Source organism: Zootermopsis nevadensis, unplaced genomic scaffold, assembly GCF_977971745.1.
Source record: "Zootermopsis nevadensis isolate Lab colony 2312 unplaced genomic scaffold, Znev_1.0 Znev_ptg000022l, whole genome shotgun sequence".
Lineage (NCBI taxonomy): Eukaryota > Metazoa > Arthropoda > Insecta > Blattodea > Termopsidae > Zootermopsis > Zootermopsis nevadensis.
The window spans coordinates 9,234,918-9,254,110 of record NW_028259154.1 but is presented as its reverse complement, the minus strand read 5'-3'; the positions used below and the strand labels follow the sequence as shown (position 1 = coordinate 9,254,110).

Below are 19,193 nucleotides of genomic sequence, written 5' to 3'. Positions count from 1 at the left end.
TAAATCACAAAAGATGTTCAAAGTGACTTCCTTGTGCTTGCAGGCAAGATTCACATCTCGTTAATACGTTTTGAAATACCCGACGAAGCTCTTCGTGGGAAATTGCCGAAATCAATTGTTGAATATTTTCTTTAAGCTCTTTTGCAGTGTGCAGATAAATTGTGAACATTATGTAAATTTAATACTCAGACCCTTTTCCCAAAAAATGACCGATGAAGAAAAGACTTATGGTTTCTTCATGCAAGACAATGCTACAGCTCACAGCTGATCGGCCGATATTAGCATTAAGAGAAGTGTTTGGTGAACAAGTTATCGATCAGTGGCCTCTGCGTTCTCCAGACTTAAACCTGTGCGATTTTTACCTGTGGGGCATGCTGAAGAACAAAGTTTATGTAAACAATCCGCATACTGCAGAAGAACTTAAAGAAAATATTCAACAATTGATTTCGGCAATTTCCCAAGAAGAGCTTTGTCGAGTATTTTGAAACATGTTAACGAGATGTGAAGCTTGCCTGCAAGCACAAGGAAGTCACTTTGAACATCTTTTGTGATTTAAGGTAAGAACAATTAATGTAATAACATGCATTAGTGATGAGAAATATTTGTAGTTTGCTGTTACTAGCCGCACGAAACTGATTCGCTGGTGACCCACCAGAAGAACGCGCACAACTCCCGCCCACATCAACAGAGCGCCAGCCGACCACGCAATCCAAGCACGACCGCAGCCTCATAAATTGTAGACCTGGTATAACAAATACTGAATTTCTTTCTGTTTAACTTAACACAAAATTTAAAATGACAACTTTCCATAAAGTCATCAAATACTGACATACAGGGTACATATATATAAATTATCTTTACAACTTTACTTGTAAATAAAACCTTTATAAAGACAAAGAGAGACAGTTTGTGTGTCATCTGTGAGAGAAACTCTTAAAGTTTCACAGAGTTCCCTGTAGTGGTAGTACCCATTGTTTTCCACTGCACTGCATCTGTCTTTGTTAATCAAGTCAGTCACCATGAACCCACAGGAAAAGCCACAGAGGCGTATCAAAATGAAATTGGATACACAGGTCCAAAGATTTTTAGAACAAAGTATCACAAGACACCACCATCAACATTATTGATACATGTCTGGTACAAACAGTTTCAAGAGACCAAAGTGTTTTTCACAAGAAAGGTACAGGGCATTCACATGTCTGACAAAAATGTCGAAAGGATATGCAGAATCTCTGTCTGCAGTCCATGTACGTCGACACGAGCTGCAGCATAAGAGTTGCAAATGTCACACTGGGCAGTGCATCGGGTGTTACAAAAACGTTTGAGTCTGTATGCTTACAAGTTGTAAGTGGTGCAGATAATTAAGCCAGATGCTAGGGTAGCCCATAAGGAACTTGCTGAGACCATGCTTGAGAAACTGGATGAAGACAATAAATTCCAAAAGAAACTAGCATTCTCTGACAAGGCTATATTCCATATTTCAGGAAAGGTAAAAAAACAGAATGTACACATCTGGCGATCATAACACCCTCATGTTATAGTGTAGCACATTAGAGACAACCCCAAAGATAATAAATGTGGCCTGTTGCACGATCATTTGACTGAACCCTTCTTCTTTGCTGAAACAACTGTGACATTCAGCAAATACCTGGATAATGCTGCAAAACTTTATCTATCCACAGTTACAAGAACTGCAACCTGGGATGTTCTTCCAGTGAGATGGAACACCAGCACACTGGAGCTTGACTGTGCATGCATCGCTTAATCAGTATTTCCCAAGTCAATGGATTGGTCAGGCTGGTCCCATCTCTTGGCTGGCCAGATCACAAGATATCACACCCTGTCATTTCTTTATATGGGGATAAGTAAAAGACTGTGTGTACGGAACTCTGGTGGATGACATAAACAATTTGAAGGACAGAATTGTAGCTGTTATTGCAACAGTTGACAATGACATGCTGCAGCATACATGGACGAATCTTGAATATCATTTGGACATTGTACATGTGACATATGGTGCCCATGTTGAATGTGTGTAATGTTCAGAACAAACTCTATAAGTTTCTCTTGCAGGTGATGCTCAAACATTGAGTATATATCTTTTCATAAAGATTTTATTCACAAGCTGTAAAAAATAATTTATGTATACCTTATACATAAAAAATAATAAGAAACCTATAAACTTTCAAATTTGGAACATTGCAAAAATCTGTTCTCTACACTTCTTCTGCTTGGTGCTAGAGCCACAACCTTGAAGACCATGACTTACATCTTCACCATAAAAAAACCTTAAACTTTAGGTCCAATGAAATGTCTGGAAAACAACAACACATACCTCAAGCTTGATGTCTTCATAATGCTCATCATCATCATCATCATCGTCATCATTAGTAAAGCCTGTAGACACTATATTGAGTGCTAGAAGACTTTCCTTCTTATGGGTCAACTGTGAGGTCATGTATAATATACCACACACGAGCGACACTGGCAAATATCCACAGATCTGGGAAGGAAAAATTTTAGAAAACAAAATTCAGTGAAACTTGAATGTGGTGTATATCTATAGAGAATTTAATTGTTCAACAATCAGTCAATTCCTTTCATTTATGTTTATCTTTTCATCTATTTAAAGACACTTTAATACCTACATAGTTTACAGTAAAATCCCATCTTCATTGCGAGAACCTTATATCTTTATCACCATAAGAACCGCAAATATTTAATCTGTTTAGTGTTAATAAATCCTTTGAAAGTGTGACAAAGTTCAAACATTTGGGAACAACAATAACAAATCAAAATGATACTCATGAGGAAATTAGGAGACTAAATTCCGGAAGTGCTTGCTACTTTTCAGTTCAAAATATTTTGTCTTCCCGTCAGATTTCTAACAACCTAAAGATTAAAATACATAAAACAATAATTTTTCCTGTTGTTTTTTATGGGTGCAAAACATGGTCACTCACTCTAAGGGAGGAACACAGATTGCAGGTGTTTGAGAATAGGGTGTTGAGGAGGATATTTGGGCCTAGGAAAGAAGACGATGGGGTACGGAGAAAACTGCATAATGAGGAGCTTAAAAATCTGTACTCCTCCCCCAGTATTGTCAGGGTGATTAAGTCGAGAAGAATGAGATGGGCAAGGCATGTGGCGCGCATGGATGGGACAAGAGGTGTGCACCAGGTGTTGGTTGGGAAGCCTGAGGGGAAGAGACCGCTGGGGAGACCTAGGCGTAGATGGGAGGACAATATCAAGCGGTATCTATGGGAAATAGGAGTTGAAGGAGACTGGATTTTGTTGGCCCAGGACAGGGTCTGGTGGAGGGCTTTGGTTAATTCGGTGATGAACCTTCGGGTTCCGTAAGCAGTCTAGTTACTTAGTGTTAATGGTATTCCTACAATTAACATTGAATTTATGTACTAACAGCCCCAATATCTTAATAACTTGGCCCTAACAATTTCAATTTAGTGTTAAAATACAATGTTTCCACAAATAAAGTAACACTAGTGCTTGTTATATTACTTCACATAAAACAAATAATTTATGTAAGATCTGAGGTTTTCACAGTGGTGAGTATGAAGATTTCTGTCTTATGGGTTGTTGCGCTGTGTAGTCTGGTCAATGTTAATCAACGTTTCAGAGGTCATACTGCCTCCGTCATCAGGTGTTGGCTGACATCGACCAGACTACACAGCGCAACAACCCAGAAGACAGAAATCTTCAACAAATAATTTGTTCAAGGTTTTGTGTGTGAATGTGGACAGATTTTCCAAAACTTCTGATCACCTGTTGCCAATGAAACTGACTATACAAAGAAAACAGTTCCTTTGTATTTCATTCAATCCATCCTTATGAGTGAAAGACAACAACAAAGACTGTTACCAATCTTTGTAACAAAGAGCAATAGGCACATAACAACAGTATGAAAAGTATGCCACTTTTGGCCATTCTTATGGTTTGGTCTAAAGTGTGACCTTATAACTATGCAAATGTAATAGAAAAGAAACTACTATGGGGAAAGAAAAAGAAACTATGGTTCCTTTCTTGAAAACCTATTAACTGGATAGTGTTTAACAATAATATGTTTGAGAAAGTAACAAGGTAAATTAAAAAAGCTATATTTTTGTTACAAATGAACCTATGTAGAGACTATCTTGTTTTGTTTTCTGAGAGAATATAAGAGGGCATGATATTTTCCATGACGGACCATTAACACAAATTACTGTGTAAATTTCACACTAAGTTTTTCATAATGGAATCTGAGAAAGGAAGTGCATGAATTTCCAGTTAATAATGGGATATATCAAATTATGATAAAAATCCTTCTTTTCCCTTCAAATATCATTGAGTAATGTGCATGAAGAAAGAATCAAACTTACTTGAAACAATCTCTTAAAGAACACCCTCACCCTGTGGATGTCACCATCTTTCTTTAAAGCCTTGAACAGAAGACTGAGAAACAATGCTTGATGTGATGAGGTCGCTAACTTGGGGTCCAGCAGCTTCTTGTAGAGGGTAGAGTAGAACCTAGTTCATGGAATATTAAAACCATTTCATAACGCACATTTCATTCGTATTTCTTAAACATTAATCAAATCAAATGCATTATAGTGGACCACTGTAAAACAAATTTAATTTGTCCCATGAAAGCCTTCATTATATAAATTTGACAAATATGTGTTAAAGGCCTACTTAATTCTAAGATCATCATGAGTTAACCTGTATGACCTCAAAAGAGTTTAAAATTTTGTCAAATAAACATTATAAGAACATGGTAAATGACTTAAATTAACAGAAACATAAAGCCTGAAAGACAGCTCTTTCCACAATCAAAACACAGCAAACAATGTAAACAAAGGCAATCAAACTTTGACACATATAAATGGGTATCAATGATTGACTGAAGCCTGCTGAGTCCAATTAGGAGCATCATGATTGAAAACTGCATGACTTTGTAAGCAATTCATTATGCAGTAAAAAATAATTATGAAAGTCAATGGGGCCTATAAGAAGCAATTCATCAAGAGAAAGGTCGTTATACGATGACTTCGTTATGTGGGGGTCCACTGTAAATCCATGACCAGACACAATCCCGAGCCAATGTCAATCCACACAACTTATTTCCCCAACATCAATCTTATCATCATGTTCCCATCGACACCTAAGTTACCATTTTATAACAGGTTTCTCCATGAGGATTCTGTAAACATTTCTGTTACCACCATCTGAACTACCTGTCCAACCAACTTGATTTCAATACACTAACAGTGATATGAGATGCTATGACAAACCTGCTCACCCATCTTAGAAACCTAAGAAAACAGAGCAACATTGCTCCAAGTTGCCAAAATAAAAGTGCAAATAGAATTCAGACTACTACAAGTAGGGAATGGGCAAAACCTTGAAGAAGGATAAATTAGTCTAATTTCATTTGAAACTAAAAATCATGTGAATATCTGTAGAGCATAACCTCAAGTTTCGTTTGTTTGTTGTAGTTCTTCACATTGCCGGTGAGAGTGCTTGTGAATTGTGTAAAACAAAATGGAGACTTATAGTGGCGAGGAAAGAGCACAATGTGTGTTCTGGTTCGATTGTAACCCAATTTCAGTAAGACGGTGCACCTCCTCACTTCCATACAGATGTCAGAGCATGTTTGGATCTCCACTTCCCAGGTTGGTGGATTAGGTGAGCAGGTCCAATCGCTTGGCCACCTCATTCACCGGATCTCACACAAGCAGATTTTTTCCTGTGGGGATACATTAAGGATCACGTGTACCACCCATCCTTACCCAACGATCTTAGAGAATTACGGAAGAGGATTCGTTTGTTCGAACCAGAACACACATTGTGCTCTTTCCTTGCCACTATAAGTCTCCATTTTGTTTTCCACAATTCACAAGCACTCTCAGTGGCAATGTGAAGAACTACAACAAACATACGAAACTTAAGGTTATGCTCTACAGACATCTGCTGATGTCAGCAAATTTTGGCTGCAGGTAACACGGCTACAGTTTTCCGAAGGTGTGCAGCTACTTTTGACTTATCCTGTATAATACAAAAGGACTGAAAGGTTTATAGACAAACAATGGCCAATTACAGTGGCAAAACTGATGACTTCTGATTACATTTTAACCTAATTATCATCCATGTGTCATGGCTTATGCACAAGAGCTAGCTGGCATTCTGAATCAATTATCTAGCACACAGTTCCCTATTAGAGGTCTAAATCCCTTATTCCAATAAAATAAAGGTTAAGCTACTAATCTAAAGCTTTTGTCATCAGATAAAGTTAACGTTTCCCAAAATATTGTAAAGTGCACCCTGAATTGCTACATTTTATATATTTTATAACTGCACTGCATAGTGTGTACCAGAGAAGAGAAAAATTCACATTTAGCCAAAATGTGTTTTCACCATTACTTGAGAGAAAAACTGTGTTGGGCAGCAGACAGCAGAAACACGAAAGGGCAAGACAAACTGACTTTTTATTATGCTGCTAAATCATGACAATGGAAGATAAGCTATTTAGTACAAATGTAATCATGAAAGAGTTAATGTATTACCTGTCAGACACGGAGTTGGCAAAGTCTGCCACTTGGAACAGCAAGGTAAGTGTGTGTAGGCTCACATTAAAACTGGCATAATGCACCACTCTGTACATGGTGTCTATATGTTCCAACATCTTCTCCATCTCTTGCTTTGCATATGGGTATGCCCTGTTCACTCCAGTCAGCAGAGCAGTCATCATTCGTGAATCGATTTCACCCTACAATCACATCTTTCACATAATTCAAACTCAATTATAAGCATGCCTTTTAACACTCCAAGACCTAGAAAAGTACACCCATTTTCATGAAACTACAGAATGTACACAGAGCTCAGAACGACCAGGCTGCTAAAGTAACATAATATGTCATCTGTAGGAAAGTTACCGAACCTTTCAGTAGTCCAGTAATACAAAATATCCCAAGTAAAATGCAACCCCATCTACTACACACAAACAACTTCATGCATAACATGACAAAACCAATGGCAATGTTGTATTCTTGAAACCAAATTCCACTGTTGCAGCTGTTTGAAATTGGTATGGATGTAATTTCAGCTGTTTTGTTGATTTATAAATATTCTTTAGTATATGGCCTAGTGCATGGGAGCATTATTACCTGCAGCCAGCTAGCCTTTATTTCCATTTTAATATCATTGAGGTTAGTTACCAGGTATTCAACCTTTTAATATTTCTGGACACTTATTTCAATCTCCTTTGGTGTGTTATCATTATCCTTTCTATGAATCAAACATTTTGTTTTGGTTATGTTTATTGAAAGTCCTAGTTGAGTTGCCATATCTTCTACTATCTATGTAATATATCTTACTGCTCATCCTAAAATCACTATGTCATCTGCATTAGCTAGGCACTGTCTTGTTCTATTGAAGATTGTGTCTCCTGGGTTTGTGTTAACATTTCTGATAACCTTTTCCATGGACAGATTAAACAAGAGTGTAGATGTGAATCTCCCTCCCTCAATCAAGTTACTGTTTGGAAACTTGGGGACATCTTTCCTTGGATTTCTACCTTATTATTAGTGTTCTCTAAAGTCATATTGACCAGCCTTACCAATTTGTATGGCACCCCAAATTCTTTCATTATTTCTATTAACTGTCCTCTGTTGATGTTGTTGTATGCCTGTTTATAGTCTACATAAAGCTGGTGGATATCTGCATTTTACAGGTCTTTTCTAGTATTATTCTTAAGCCAAAGATTTGCTCTGTAGTAGACTGGCCTTGTCGGAAGCCACATTGATATTCCCCAAGAATTTCTTCCACGTATGGCTCCATAACTTTTGCCCAATAGATTTGTAAAGATTTTGTATGTAACATTTGGAAGCGAGATTCCTCGATAATTACTGCATTCTAGTTTACTACCCTTTTTATGTCTTAGGAAAATTAAGGCTGTACTCCACTCCTGTGGCATCTGTTCTATCATCTCCTAGACTTCTTCAATCAGGTGGTGGATCTTTCACTGCAGCATACTGCCTCCATGTTTGATTAGTTCTGCCGTTATTAAATCTACACCCGGTGCCGTTGTTCTTACACCACCAATTATTAACCCCTGCTTACTCTTGCACATGGAGGTTCTGGGTTAAAAGACATCCCTTATTTTTTTAAATTAGAAAGCCTGGTCAATTATTTTACTTATTAATACTTACCCTCTTCTCTTTCATTATTCTTCAGAAAATCTGACAGTTTTTATTATCTAACCATCCTTCAGTCCCATTTAGGTCAGATAATTGGAACTTTACCATAAAACTTATTTAATAAGTAAAGTTAGCCTCATAGCATCACATCCAGATGCATACTGCGATACCGAGTCTGCAGTTTTGAATGGGACTCATGTTTGTATGTGTATCTTAACAACTATTAAACTGATCGATCAATGTTCATTCAGACATTATTGATGAAGGAATTACATAAAACATACACAGCTGATAAACATCAAAGGGTATCATGTTCATACCAACCTTAATGAAAACCCATCAATTCATTTCTAATATGACTTCAGCAAAATATTTTCCCTATTCTAAAGCCCTTTCAAACACTGTAATCAAGATATCTTAAAATAAAAATATTTTTATAAATTAAATTTCCAGTTTTATGGAACTACATAATATCCAACATCAATTTCACAGCCATGTATGTGTTGATATAATTCAACTTTCCTTCATACGTATAAAGTATTCTCTTTAAAATCTCCTACTATGCAAACTCAAAAATTGTACCACAGGAAACATTACAAGTCTCCTGATAGTCAAAAAGAAATTACCACCATGTCTAAATCACATCTCCTCAAACTTTCTTTCAGCTGTCTTCCTGTACATTTTAAAGAATTTATTAACCTTTTCAGTGAAAATCACACTGTTCATATTAACATTGTCTTCAAGTATGGTAAAATGTGGTTACCAACACTGATCAGGCCATGACGGGGAGATGATAGTAAGGCTTCATGTATTCTTTCAATTTCTGCACTATATTGGATACCTCAGCTTCACACTTCAACAGTTTAATGCCAGGAAAACAGCTTCCAGTACCTATACGACAGGTAAACATCAGAGTGGATCTGGATATGGTGTCAAGGAGAAAAGTCCCTGACACTGCCAGCATTCAAACTTCAATCATCCAGCCTGTACATGCCACTTTACTGACTAAAAAACTGCACAAACAATTTATGTTAAGATAGTGTAATTGCGTCATATTGTGAATATTATAACAATTATTTATTTTAATCCGTCTTATCACAATATTTAAAATTTCTTATAATTAAGATAATAAAATATCATTGTAGGAGTGATTGTCCTACATCTTTGGTATGTTTTATTTTAGATTTACTTTTATTTTTATATTATTTTTATTTTTACTATATTTTATTGCTACTTTCTAACTACAATTTATATATTTTGCATTTTATTCTCTAAATTCTTTTATAAATACTTTCAAATTCTTTAGTGTTTCTTTCAATCTTCTACTTACAGACCGATATGTACATCCAATAAAATTTAAGAAAAAACATCTCCGCCCAAAAATGAAAAACAAACGCAATGAAAACATCACCAAATGGAATCATATTTGAGTTTTAAGTTCGTAGATATTTTAGGCTCGATGCACACAAGCGAGAAAATGTCGCGCGAGCTCGCAGCGAGGAAACCCGTGACAGTGCACACGTAGCGTCATCGCTGCGAGTTCGCCGAAAAACTCCCACCCGTACTAGATTGGATGGCAACCTAAATGGATGTGTACAGAAGAAAACGTGTAGTTTTGCCTATTTCGTTTATGAATACATCCTTAAAAAACGGAATAGGAAGTTTAAGGTTTACATGCGTCATGTTTGTGTTTTTGATTAAAATATATAATAAAATTCAGGTCAATACACAAAACTTTATTTGGATGTTAAAATTTAAATGTTAAAATTTAAAATTTTAAATTTGCGCCATTCATCACTATAAGGATGTTACATTAGAGCACTTTCATTCATTTCACAACATGTTTCGATGTAATACATCATCTTCAGGTGTTGTTTTTTAAAACTATTTTATATTATAATGCATGCCTTTCAATATATATATTGAATTGAATATATTGAAAGGCATGCATTATAATATAAAATAGTTTTAAAGAACAACACCTGAAGATGATGTATTACATCGAAACATGTTGTGAAATGAATGAAAGTGCTCTAATGTAACATCCTTATAGTGATGAATGGCGCAAATTTAAAATTTTAAATTTTAACATTTAAATTTTAAATTTTAACATCCAAATAAAGTTTTGTGTATTGACCTGAATTTTATTATATATTTTAAGGAATAGGAAGTATTGGACACACCCGTTGGTTAGTTCACGGCTGTTAAAAGGGGCGTTCGTGACAATGTTTATAGATTTAAGAGAAGATGAAAGTAAATTTCATAATTATTGTCGTATGAGTATAAAGTCAAAGCAGCAAAACTGGATGCATCCAACAAAAGTAAAGATTCTGCGATGAGGCTTGCAATACCTCTAGAAATGCTGGTTGTGACTCTGAGCAGTTGCGAGGGTTGCGAAGCACGTGTGCACTGCCCAATGCTTTCACACAGTCTGCTGCTTCGCGGCGATCGGCGAACTCGCTGCGAAGCAGCAGTGGTCGGCGAGCGCAAATTACTCGCCGCGTCCTCGCGGCGTCACTGCCATAGTGTGCATTGCTCCATTGCTTCACATGTACTGCTAAAACGCGCGAGAAAATGACGCGGCGAGCTCGCGAAAATAACTCGCTCGTGTGCATCGAGCCTTACACCTGATGATGGTTTTATAAAAACTGAAACATGTTGTGTAAAATGTTCCAAGATGTAAATCGATCAATCGATATGGAACATCAATGATATTTTATTATCTTAATTATAAGAAATTTTAAATATTGTGATAAGACGGATTAAAATAAATAATTTATGTTAAGTATATAAAGCAGTATTCATAAGTGAACAAACAAACGTGACTAGCGTTTACCTTTTTAACACATGCTTTAAAGAAAGAGAAGTAGATATGAATGAGACTCCTGGCTAGCTCAGCTTCATCATTAGACAACAGGAAATGTGATAGAAAGCATATCCCATAGTACTGTGCTTTACGGCTAATGTTGGGCCTGAAACAGTTTGAACATATTGTGAGGAGTTGCACACTAATATAATCAGTTGTTAACAAGATACATAATATATAAGAAATGGAAGTATAATACATAACTGTATTGAACATAATGAAGAAACAGAATATAAAAGAGACATCTAACAAATATACATTTTATGTAAAAAGAGATTTAAAAATAAAATAGTGAGTGTAAAATCATGACAATCTCTAATTTTTCTTACACTAAGTTAAGAAAAGAGGGGGGAGGAAAGCAAAAGACATTTTAATTCAGTTAAGTATGGTACTGTGTATATAAGCCACCATAGCTCAGTTAGTATAGTAACTGGCTATGGAATGGACGGCCGGGGTTTGATCCCTAACGGGGGCAGAGGATTTTTCCGCTAGCCTCTGTGTCTACACTGGTTCTGGGGCCTAACCAGCCTCCTATCTAATGGGTACTGGGGCCCTTTCCTGGTGGTAAAGCGCAGCTGGGGCGTGATTCTGACCACTCACCCTGAAGTCAAGAACGAGTAGGAGCTATACCTTCCCCCCACCAAGTGCCTACATGGCATATAGTGGGACAGCTTAAATTACTTTTACTTTTATAGTATTGTACATAATGTAGAATCAATTTATAGTAAGTGAACTATAATGAGATGATAAGAAGGAACAAACCTAGACTAAACCCCTCATGTAGTTGTCTCCAATAATTCTGAACAGACAGAAGAATAACATACAAGGCAGTCATAGTCCACAATTATTTTAGTTAGTTTAATTAGTTTAATACAGAAGAGTTTTTCATTCAGTGTAACATGGTCACTGACAGGGTTACAAGATTCATTTACCTGAACAGTAACTTCTCAGTTTCTCCCATGACTACAAACTTCATGTTAGGGTGAACCTGCAACAACTGGATCAGACTATAGATGGCTTTTGATGCAACCTTCTGGCTTGGATCCCCAAGCTTGTTAACAAGATTTCTAAGAAGAAGCTGAAACAAAAGCAATATGAATTCCGAGTTTCTCTAGACCTCTTCTTAAGCACTGTTCATACTTCAGAAACAAATGTCCAGTCAGCATTTTGTGTATGTCCATCCGTCCAACATTCTATGAATCAGTCAAGCCCTCATAATAGCACGCCATATTTTTACAAAATTGTATATGGGAAATTCATAACATAATGTGTATTATAATTTAGTCTATACTGATCATAAAATAAGTAAACAAACAACTATTAATACTATAAAAAGACACTAATGCAATAGTGTATTTTTAAAGTGTTAATAGTTGTTTGTTTACTTATTTTATATTCTAATACACTACACGGTATGCAAAGTTTTAAGACTATACTGATCAATTAGAAATGCTACTCAATAAACTTATAGTACCCAGTAGCACACTGTGTGGTTTGCCTACATCACTAATTTGTGAGTAGAAGAAAAACACACATACAATGTAAACCAAAGACATTACTGAGGCAATAAGTTACAGGTAGCCCTCGATTTGCGCCGATTTTGAAAACAGCAAGTCAAAAAGTGAAAAAAATATATTTTACTATTATTTATAACGTTTTACAATGTATCTCGTACTAATTCTTATACTAAATCGTAATTCTTACATTGCTAATTTTGAATAAAATTTATAAATACATTCATCTCTGCAATTACGTATGTTTCGTTAACGCGAATTTGCTCCAATAAGATCGATGAATCGGTAAAAGCTGTTTGTGAAATGCAAACTTTTGCATATGTGAGTTTGCTCTTATGCAATTTCATTCCTGGCGCTTTAAACATTCAAAGGACTAATTTAATCTCTGTGGAGGTACCAGGGTTATTTTTACTACGCGATTTTCTATAGGTTGGCGTCTTACATGAATGCAACTATCGCATAACAGCAGAGATGACTGTACACATCAATCACATGAACGAATCGCAGTCAATCACGGGGACAAACGAATTGCCGATTGTAAGTGTATAAAATATAATTTTTAATTCCCTTTATTTTATTTACGTTATTTCAGAGCTTTAAATGTAATGTCATTATATTACTCATCAATGTTTGGGTGCTGGAAAAATGATTTACATTATAAACGAGTTTCAATTTACGCCGACTCATCCAGGAATGCATCCCCGGTGTAAATTGAGGGCTACCTGTACAAAGTACTGTTGCCAATAAATAATGTTCATGGTATGGACAGTATAAACTTCCTTGCCTGCTATCCCTCCCACTCTTCTGATTCTTTACTATTTACTTCTAATGGATCTGGACTTCACAGATTTGCCCCAACTACTATACATTATAGTTTTCCTCAGTCCTTCCAGACAAAGCAGACAGGAATATGAGCAAACCATTAAACACCTGTACACACAATATAACACAAAGTCTTTTCTATATCATATTAAGTATCCACCACATAAAGTTTTACATGAAAGTTAAAGACATATTTCATGCAGTGTAAAGTTTATTAACATGATAAGCAAATTCTTTATGAAATTTAAGTTAGTAATTTTATAAATGTAAAATAACCCTTCACTGCAAGCAACTACGATGCTGGATCACCTGTCAACAAAGCCAGTTCTACTGGTACACCAGCAGTTTGCACTATTTTGTGGTAAAACAATGAATAGCAAACAACCTACATAGGTTCAAAAAATTACACATGGTAGCCACATGAACTATTTAGCAACAACTACATGCTCAAAGTTTGTTTTTTAAAGATTTTTTTCCTTACTATAGGTGTCTGTCTGTCTGATCTACTGATCTAAGTCAGATACAGTAGTCTGGACAAAACACTGGGAAATGGCCAGCTGTGGAAACTGGAGTGAATGTGTCGACTACTGCAAGTGCTACAGGTCTTTTATTCAAAACCAGCTAGTTTCAAAACTTGCAAATATGAGAAATATCAGGCCTATGTTACATTGTATGCCCCCTCTGACAATCATTCTCCTCAATATATTACAATCTTCAAGGGAAAAATGGAAATCTATGATAGGCATCTGCCTGGAAAGACTGAGAAGAACCAAAAAATATTTCAGTAAAAATTGCTGGTAACCCTGTCAAGATTTTAGAGTAAGCAAACCAACAACTATTAACACTATAATAAGACACTATTGCCATACGCGTTTCGACCTCAAGAGGTCATCATCAGTGGCATCGGGGAAATTAATACAAGATTTGAACCAGGTATATTCCTGACACAAGTCTAGAATATTACTGCTGGGACTAGAGGGACTATGGAAAACCAAGATAACAAACTGTAAGTCAGTCTCCTGATTGGGATACTAACCAGGAAGTTTCTCACACATAGCTGGAATGCTAACCACTGTAATGTTACATTCAAGATTCAACACTTTGTCATGGAGACATTCATAAGAAGGAGGTTGATTCTATAAATGTCTGTGACAATGACTAATATTGAATTATGTCATCACACAAGATGTCTAAGTGTCTTCTGGTAACAAATTGTAATTATACTAACGGATCATATTTATTGACTTTACTTTCTGTCCATAAAATTGCAACTAATCACCTACAGACAGAAGCAGAGCCAACCCCAGATACATCATGCATATTAAAAATACATCAGATAATAGACAATGTCCAGCAGCATTGCATTTTGAAATACTGGTTTATGCAGTGCACGTTCACTTACTGCTTCTTGTTCGGGACTTCCTGCCAGAAGTTTATATGTAGCTGTTATTGCTTTCTCCTTGTTCCGTTCTACAGAGTCTTGGGAAACTGTGTTCAGTGCCACAATAAAACCACAATACAATTTTTTTAGTTGATCTTCATAATACCAGTGAATGAGACGTGACTTCCTGCTGACATGGTTACCAGAACTGTACTTGTCTAGAAGTGCGAGGGGGCACTTTTCAAATTCTCTAAGTTTCCGATCTGGTCGTAGCAAATCTGACAAGAACAGCTCTGTCAGAGTATCTGCAGCAAACAAATGCATGGCAATCACAAATACAACACTAAGAATAAGCATCAGAATTATGAAAATCTTTATGCCCAGAAGTTTCATCAAATTAACTTCATTGTCTTGTAGCAAGTGATAAAGTGGTACACAATCAATGAAACAATTATGTGGTCCAATATATGACACAAAATGACTATTTTTATGGACTTGTAAAATTTGTGTTACACAATCAAGAAAACAACAACTTATTTCTAAAATTAACAGTTAATACTTATAAGATGGCAGCTATTATGAAAACTTATTCCCACCATTTCATAAAATTTTCTACATAATGGTTGAATTTTTAAGCTCATATAAATTGTTCTACAAATGTTTTGTCTTGATTATTATGTATAGAATGATCAAGCCCAAAGAATGATGAATTGGAAGATATGGAAAGAAGCAGTTGTGGCTAATTTAAGATATCATCCCAGCATCTGCATTGAAGACTGAGGAAAACCATGAAGAAACTAGGATAACTAGTCTCTGGGATGACATTTGAACCCAGCATCTTCTGAACATGAAACACCAGTGCTAACCACTCAGCTGCAACATTTGGTGGCATACAAAATCAATTTCTTTTCATACTATACCAAACATTTTGATAGAGCGCAGAAATTGCCTCAGCCATACATTATAAGTTGGTTCTTACCTAAAACCATGGTACATTCCTTCTTCTTATTAACTTTCACCATACTGACAAGATTCCGAAGTAATGCAAGTGTGTGGACTGGAGAGTCTTGAATGGCAATAGTATGAGAAGCAACTCTGTCGGCTACTGTTCCTTTATTCATAATGGTGTAAATCCAGTTGTAATCTGACTTCAGTCGACTCTCCGAGACTTCTGAAACAGCAATACTTCTAACCTAAGTTTCTGCATGCTCTGGAAAGCAACATGCCATGTTTTTAAAGTTATACATAGGGAACATAAAGATAAACATCCATGTAGTCTAGATCTCAAGTTAAATGAAGTGGAAAGGCCAGCTTTACATCTCATCATTTATCCCCTGAAAAAAGAGCCCCTGACACCCACTAGAGCTCATTTTATTACAGTTTCTGAGTAGAAGAGTTCTAAGTTTAGTTCCAACTAAGTAGAGGGAACTATTATTTACTTACTAGTATTGTAAGATGCAGATTCTTGCTCCTGAATTTTCTGAGCTTCACATCTCAGTTTATCAATTTGGTCCATTGACAGCTGTGGAAATTCTCCCTCCTCATCTTGAAACTGAAGTAAAGAAAAATTATTTGGATGACCAAACCAAGGAGAATGAGATGGGCAGAACACACGTAAATGGGAGTGATATGAAATGCGTACAAAATTTTAGTACAAAAACCTGAAATTAGGAGGTTAGAAAAGTGTGGCCACTGGCATGGTCTTATAAATGCAACAAAGAACATTTGGATCCCTTAAGAGGTGGAGAGTTCAACTAGCTGAGTGACTATTAGCTTCTCAGGAAGGACTATGCTCCATGAACTGAGAGTGGTACTGTATTTCACATTACACTTTTGGTGGAGGTCTGATAATCTATAAAACTCTTCTACTTACTTACACAGCCTTAAATACAAGCATTCTGGTATGTTCCTAAGATTATGTAGTATGTGAATGTCTCCAGTATTATATTATTTACAAAGACCAAGTAATGTCTATGATCTGCCATACATTTCAGTCATACACATGCAAATGATTCCAAATACTCACTATTCTTAACCAACAGTTTGGAAACATATCACAAAACAAACAGTATCTAAGAATACCTAGAATTTGGCTGCCTAGCTTTTTAATCAATTAAACACACAAGAAATTCCATCATTGACATCCATTATTATTTCTATGCATGGCAAACAGCAAACAAAAGGGACAAAAAGTTAACTTACCACATTGTACCACTTTTTGCTGATATCACCATCACCTGCATACTTTTCAGATTGACCAGCCAAATAGTTTTGCTTTTGTCCAGGGTGTGTTTTGCCCATTTTCTTCATTTTAAACTGCTTCATTGTATCTAAGTAAGTAACAAAAACATTTTTTAACAAAACAAAACATATACACATAAGAAAGAAATTATAGTTTCAGCCAATATTTAAAGAGTCACCAAAACTGTTACATTTAACTGTTATCTAATATCAAGTAAGCATTTTAAAAAAAATATATATGAAGTTAATGTTACCAACTAAAATCACCACCACTACCAAATATCATCATTATTATTACAACATATATTAACCCTTCAGATCCAAGTGATACCTACTTGTACCATCTGCTTTAAAATCAGTACCACACTGCATTTTGTATTTATGGATCTTGTATGCTTCTCAGATTAAACAGTAATTATTTACTTGAATAGCATCAACCAGATGATCTTCGTAATTTCTCTGTGGTACTACTGTTTCAATTACTGTCAACTATAATAATGGGGTTGTGGTTCCGACTACATTCTTAAATATTATTTAGATGAGCTTCAGCTTCAAAGGGCTAAATTATAATAATACAGTTTGCTCCATGCATTTGCTCATCACTAATCTGCTTTAGGCCTGCATAGGAACCAGCTTCCCTGGCCAAGAATTATTAGTTACTAGTCTCATGTTTATTTTTTTCACATAAGTTAGGTTATGGTACAGATCACCTAATAAAACCAAAATTCCCAGCAGGTAGTATGACACATTATAGCCGGTAGCATGCAAGTGGTCTCTGGACAAACCTAAAGGGAATTATATGAACAACACTTCCACTAATAAAGCTCTCCACAATGAGGAAATACGTATTTCTTTAGATTTCTGAATGTGAACTTCAGAATGTTGCAACTTGTTCAAGTGCTGTGAAGCATGCCTGAAGGCTGTTGGGTGTCACACCCAGCAGTTCATATTTTAATGTACAAGTATGGATAGCATTTTTGTATTAATTATTGTGTTTGTATTGAGTATTCCATTTGTATTACGTTTCACAACCATGGGTTGTACTGTTAGGGATCTATGGAATGTAAATAAATCCTATTCTATTCTAGATTGATATGAAAGCCGGCAGCGCTTTTAGAAATAATACCTTGGATATTACATCAAGCCACACAATAACCTACCATCATGCGATACCATGCGCCTCGAACACGATGCATTAACCTCCAAAATAAATTTAAAATTTTCTTTTCACAACACCTATACAGTACTTATAGATTTAGCTACTTAATATTATAAAATATGCCCCTCATTCTTGTCAGGTTCAGAATAATTTAATATCAAGAATTCTTCTCGCACAGAACTTCAAAAACACAAACTCCATTCACAACACAAAATTCCGAACTGGTTTATCACAGAATAACTTACATGCATCACAAAACTAACGTATCACTCACCCTCATAGCGTGTTAAAAACAAAAGAGAATGCTACTACCAGTACACTTTCAGAATACAGTAAATAACGAAAGCGTAAAAGAAAGTTTGGCTGAATCTGAGAAAAAGCAAAGACAAGTTGCTTATATGCAATCAAGTTAGGACAAGGAACCATCATTACCATCACAAAACGAATGGTATAATTTCTCCACACAAGAAGATGAAGCTACACGAAGGGCTTGGAGAGCTGCCTATCAACGCAGACGAAGGGAAAAGGCACGTTTGCAGCAGGATGCTGAATTACGCCGTAGACGACGAGCCACAGAACCCGAGGACCAGCACCAACCACTTACAGAATTTTTACAGCGACGTATACTTAAACACTATGAAAAATCTGAAGGAGAACGTAATCATCTGCAGGTCCGCCAAGAACTTCGACAAAAAACTTTCACTTCTACTGCCACATTTGCTACTCACATTGACAGTAGTGAATACCATAGATAGACAAAGCTAAGAAACTACAGATCAGGCATAAATCATACTTGTGTGGGAAACGGTTTTTGCAGTCTGGTCAGTTTAAATTACATACTGTGGAGAAGAATCACGTGTGCCATCTGTGCCACAAACAATTTTTTTCAAGTAAATGCACGAAATAAACATTACACGATCCACAGCGGAGAGAAACGACGTGCATAATATTTGTAATGATTCACAAGACCTTGGAACCTTAAAACACACTTGCTTATACACTCAGGGGAGAAACCGTT

The 19,193-nt window shown here is 36.0% G+C and overlaps 1 protein-coding gene across 10 annotated transcripts in view; it reads right to left on the bottom strand.

Moving 5' to 3' along the window:
• Window positions 1-19,193, bottom strand: part of Noc1 (Nucleolar complex protein 1) — a 35,265-nt gene that overhangs the window by 7,614 nt on the left and 8,458 nt on the right. For 3 of the 10 annotated variants that reach the window (XM_087353568.1, XM_087353566.1, XM_087353570.1), the window contains exons 2-10: window positions 16,978-17,105; window positions 16,219-16,327; window positions 15,755-15,946; window positions 14,797-15,080; window positions 11,991-12,136; window positions 11,029-11,164; window positions 6,561-6,763; window positions 4,377-4,524; window positions 2,336-2,503 (exon numbers count right to left, since the gene is read on the bottom strand). In XM_087353568.1, the coding sequence (XP_087209694.1) occupies window positions 2,336-2,503; window positions 4,377-4,524; window positions 6,561-6,763; window positions 11,029-11,164; window positions 11,991-12,136; window positions 14,797-15,080; window positions 15,755-15,946; window positions 16,219-16,327; window positions 16,978-17,105 (1,514 nt within the window). The other 7 variants (XM_087353569.1, XM_087353573.1, XM_087353575.1 and 4 more) reach the window with 7 other exon arrangements.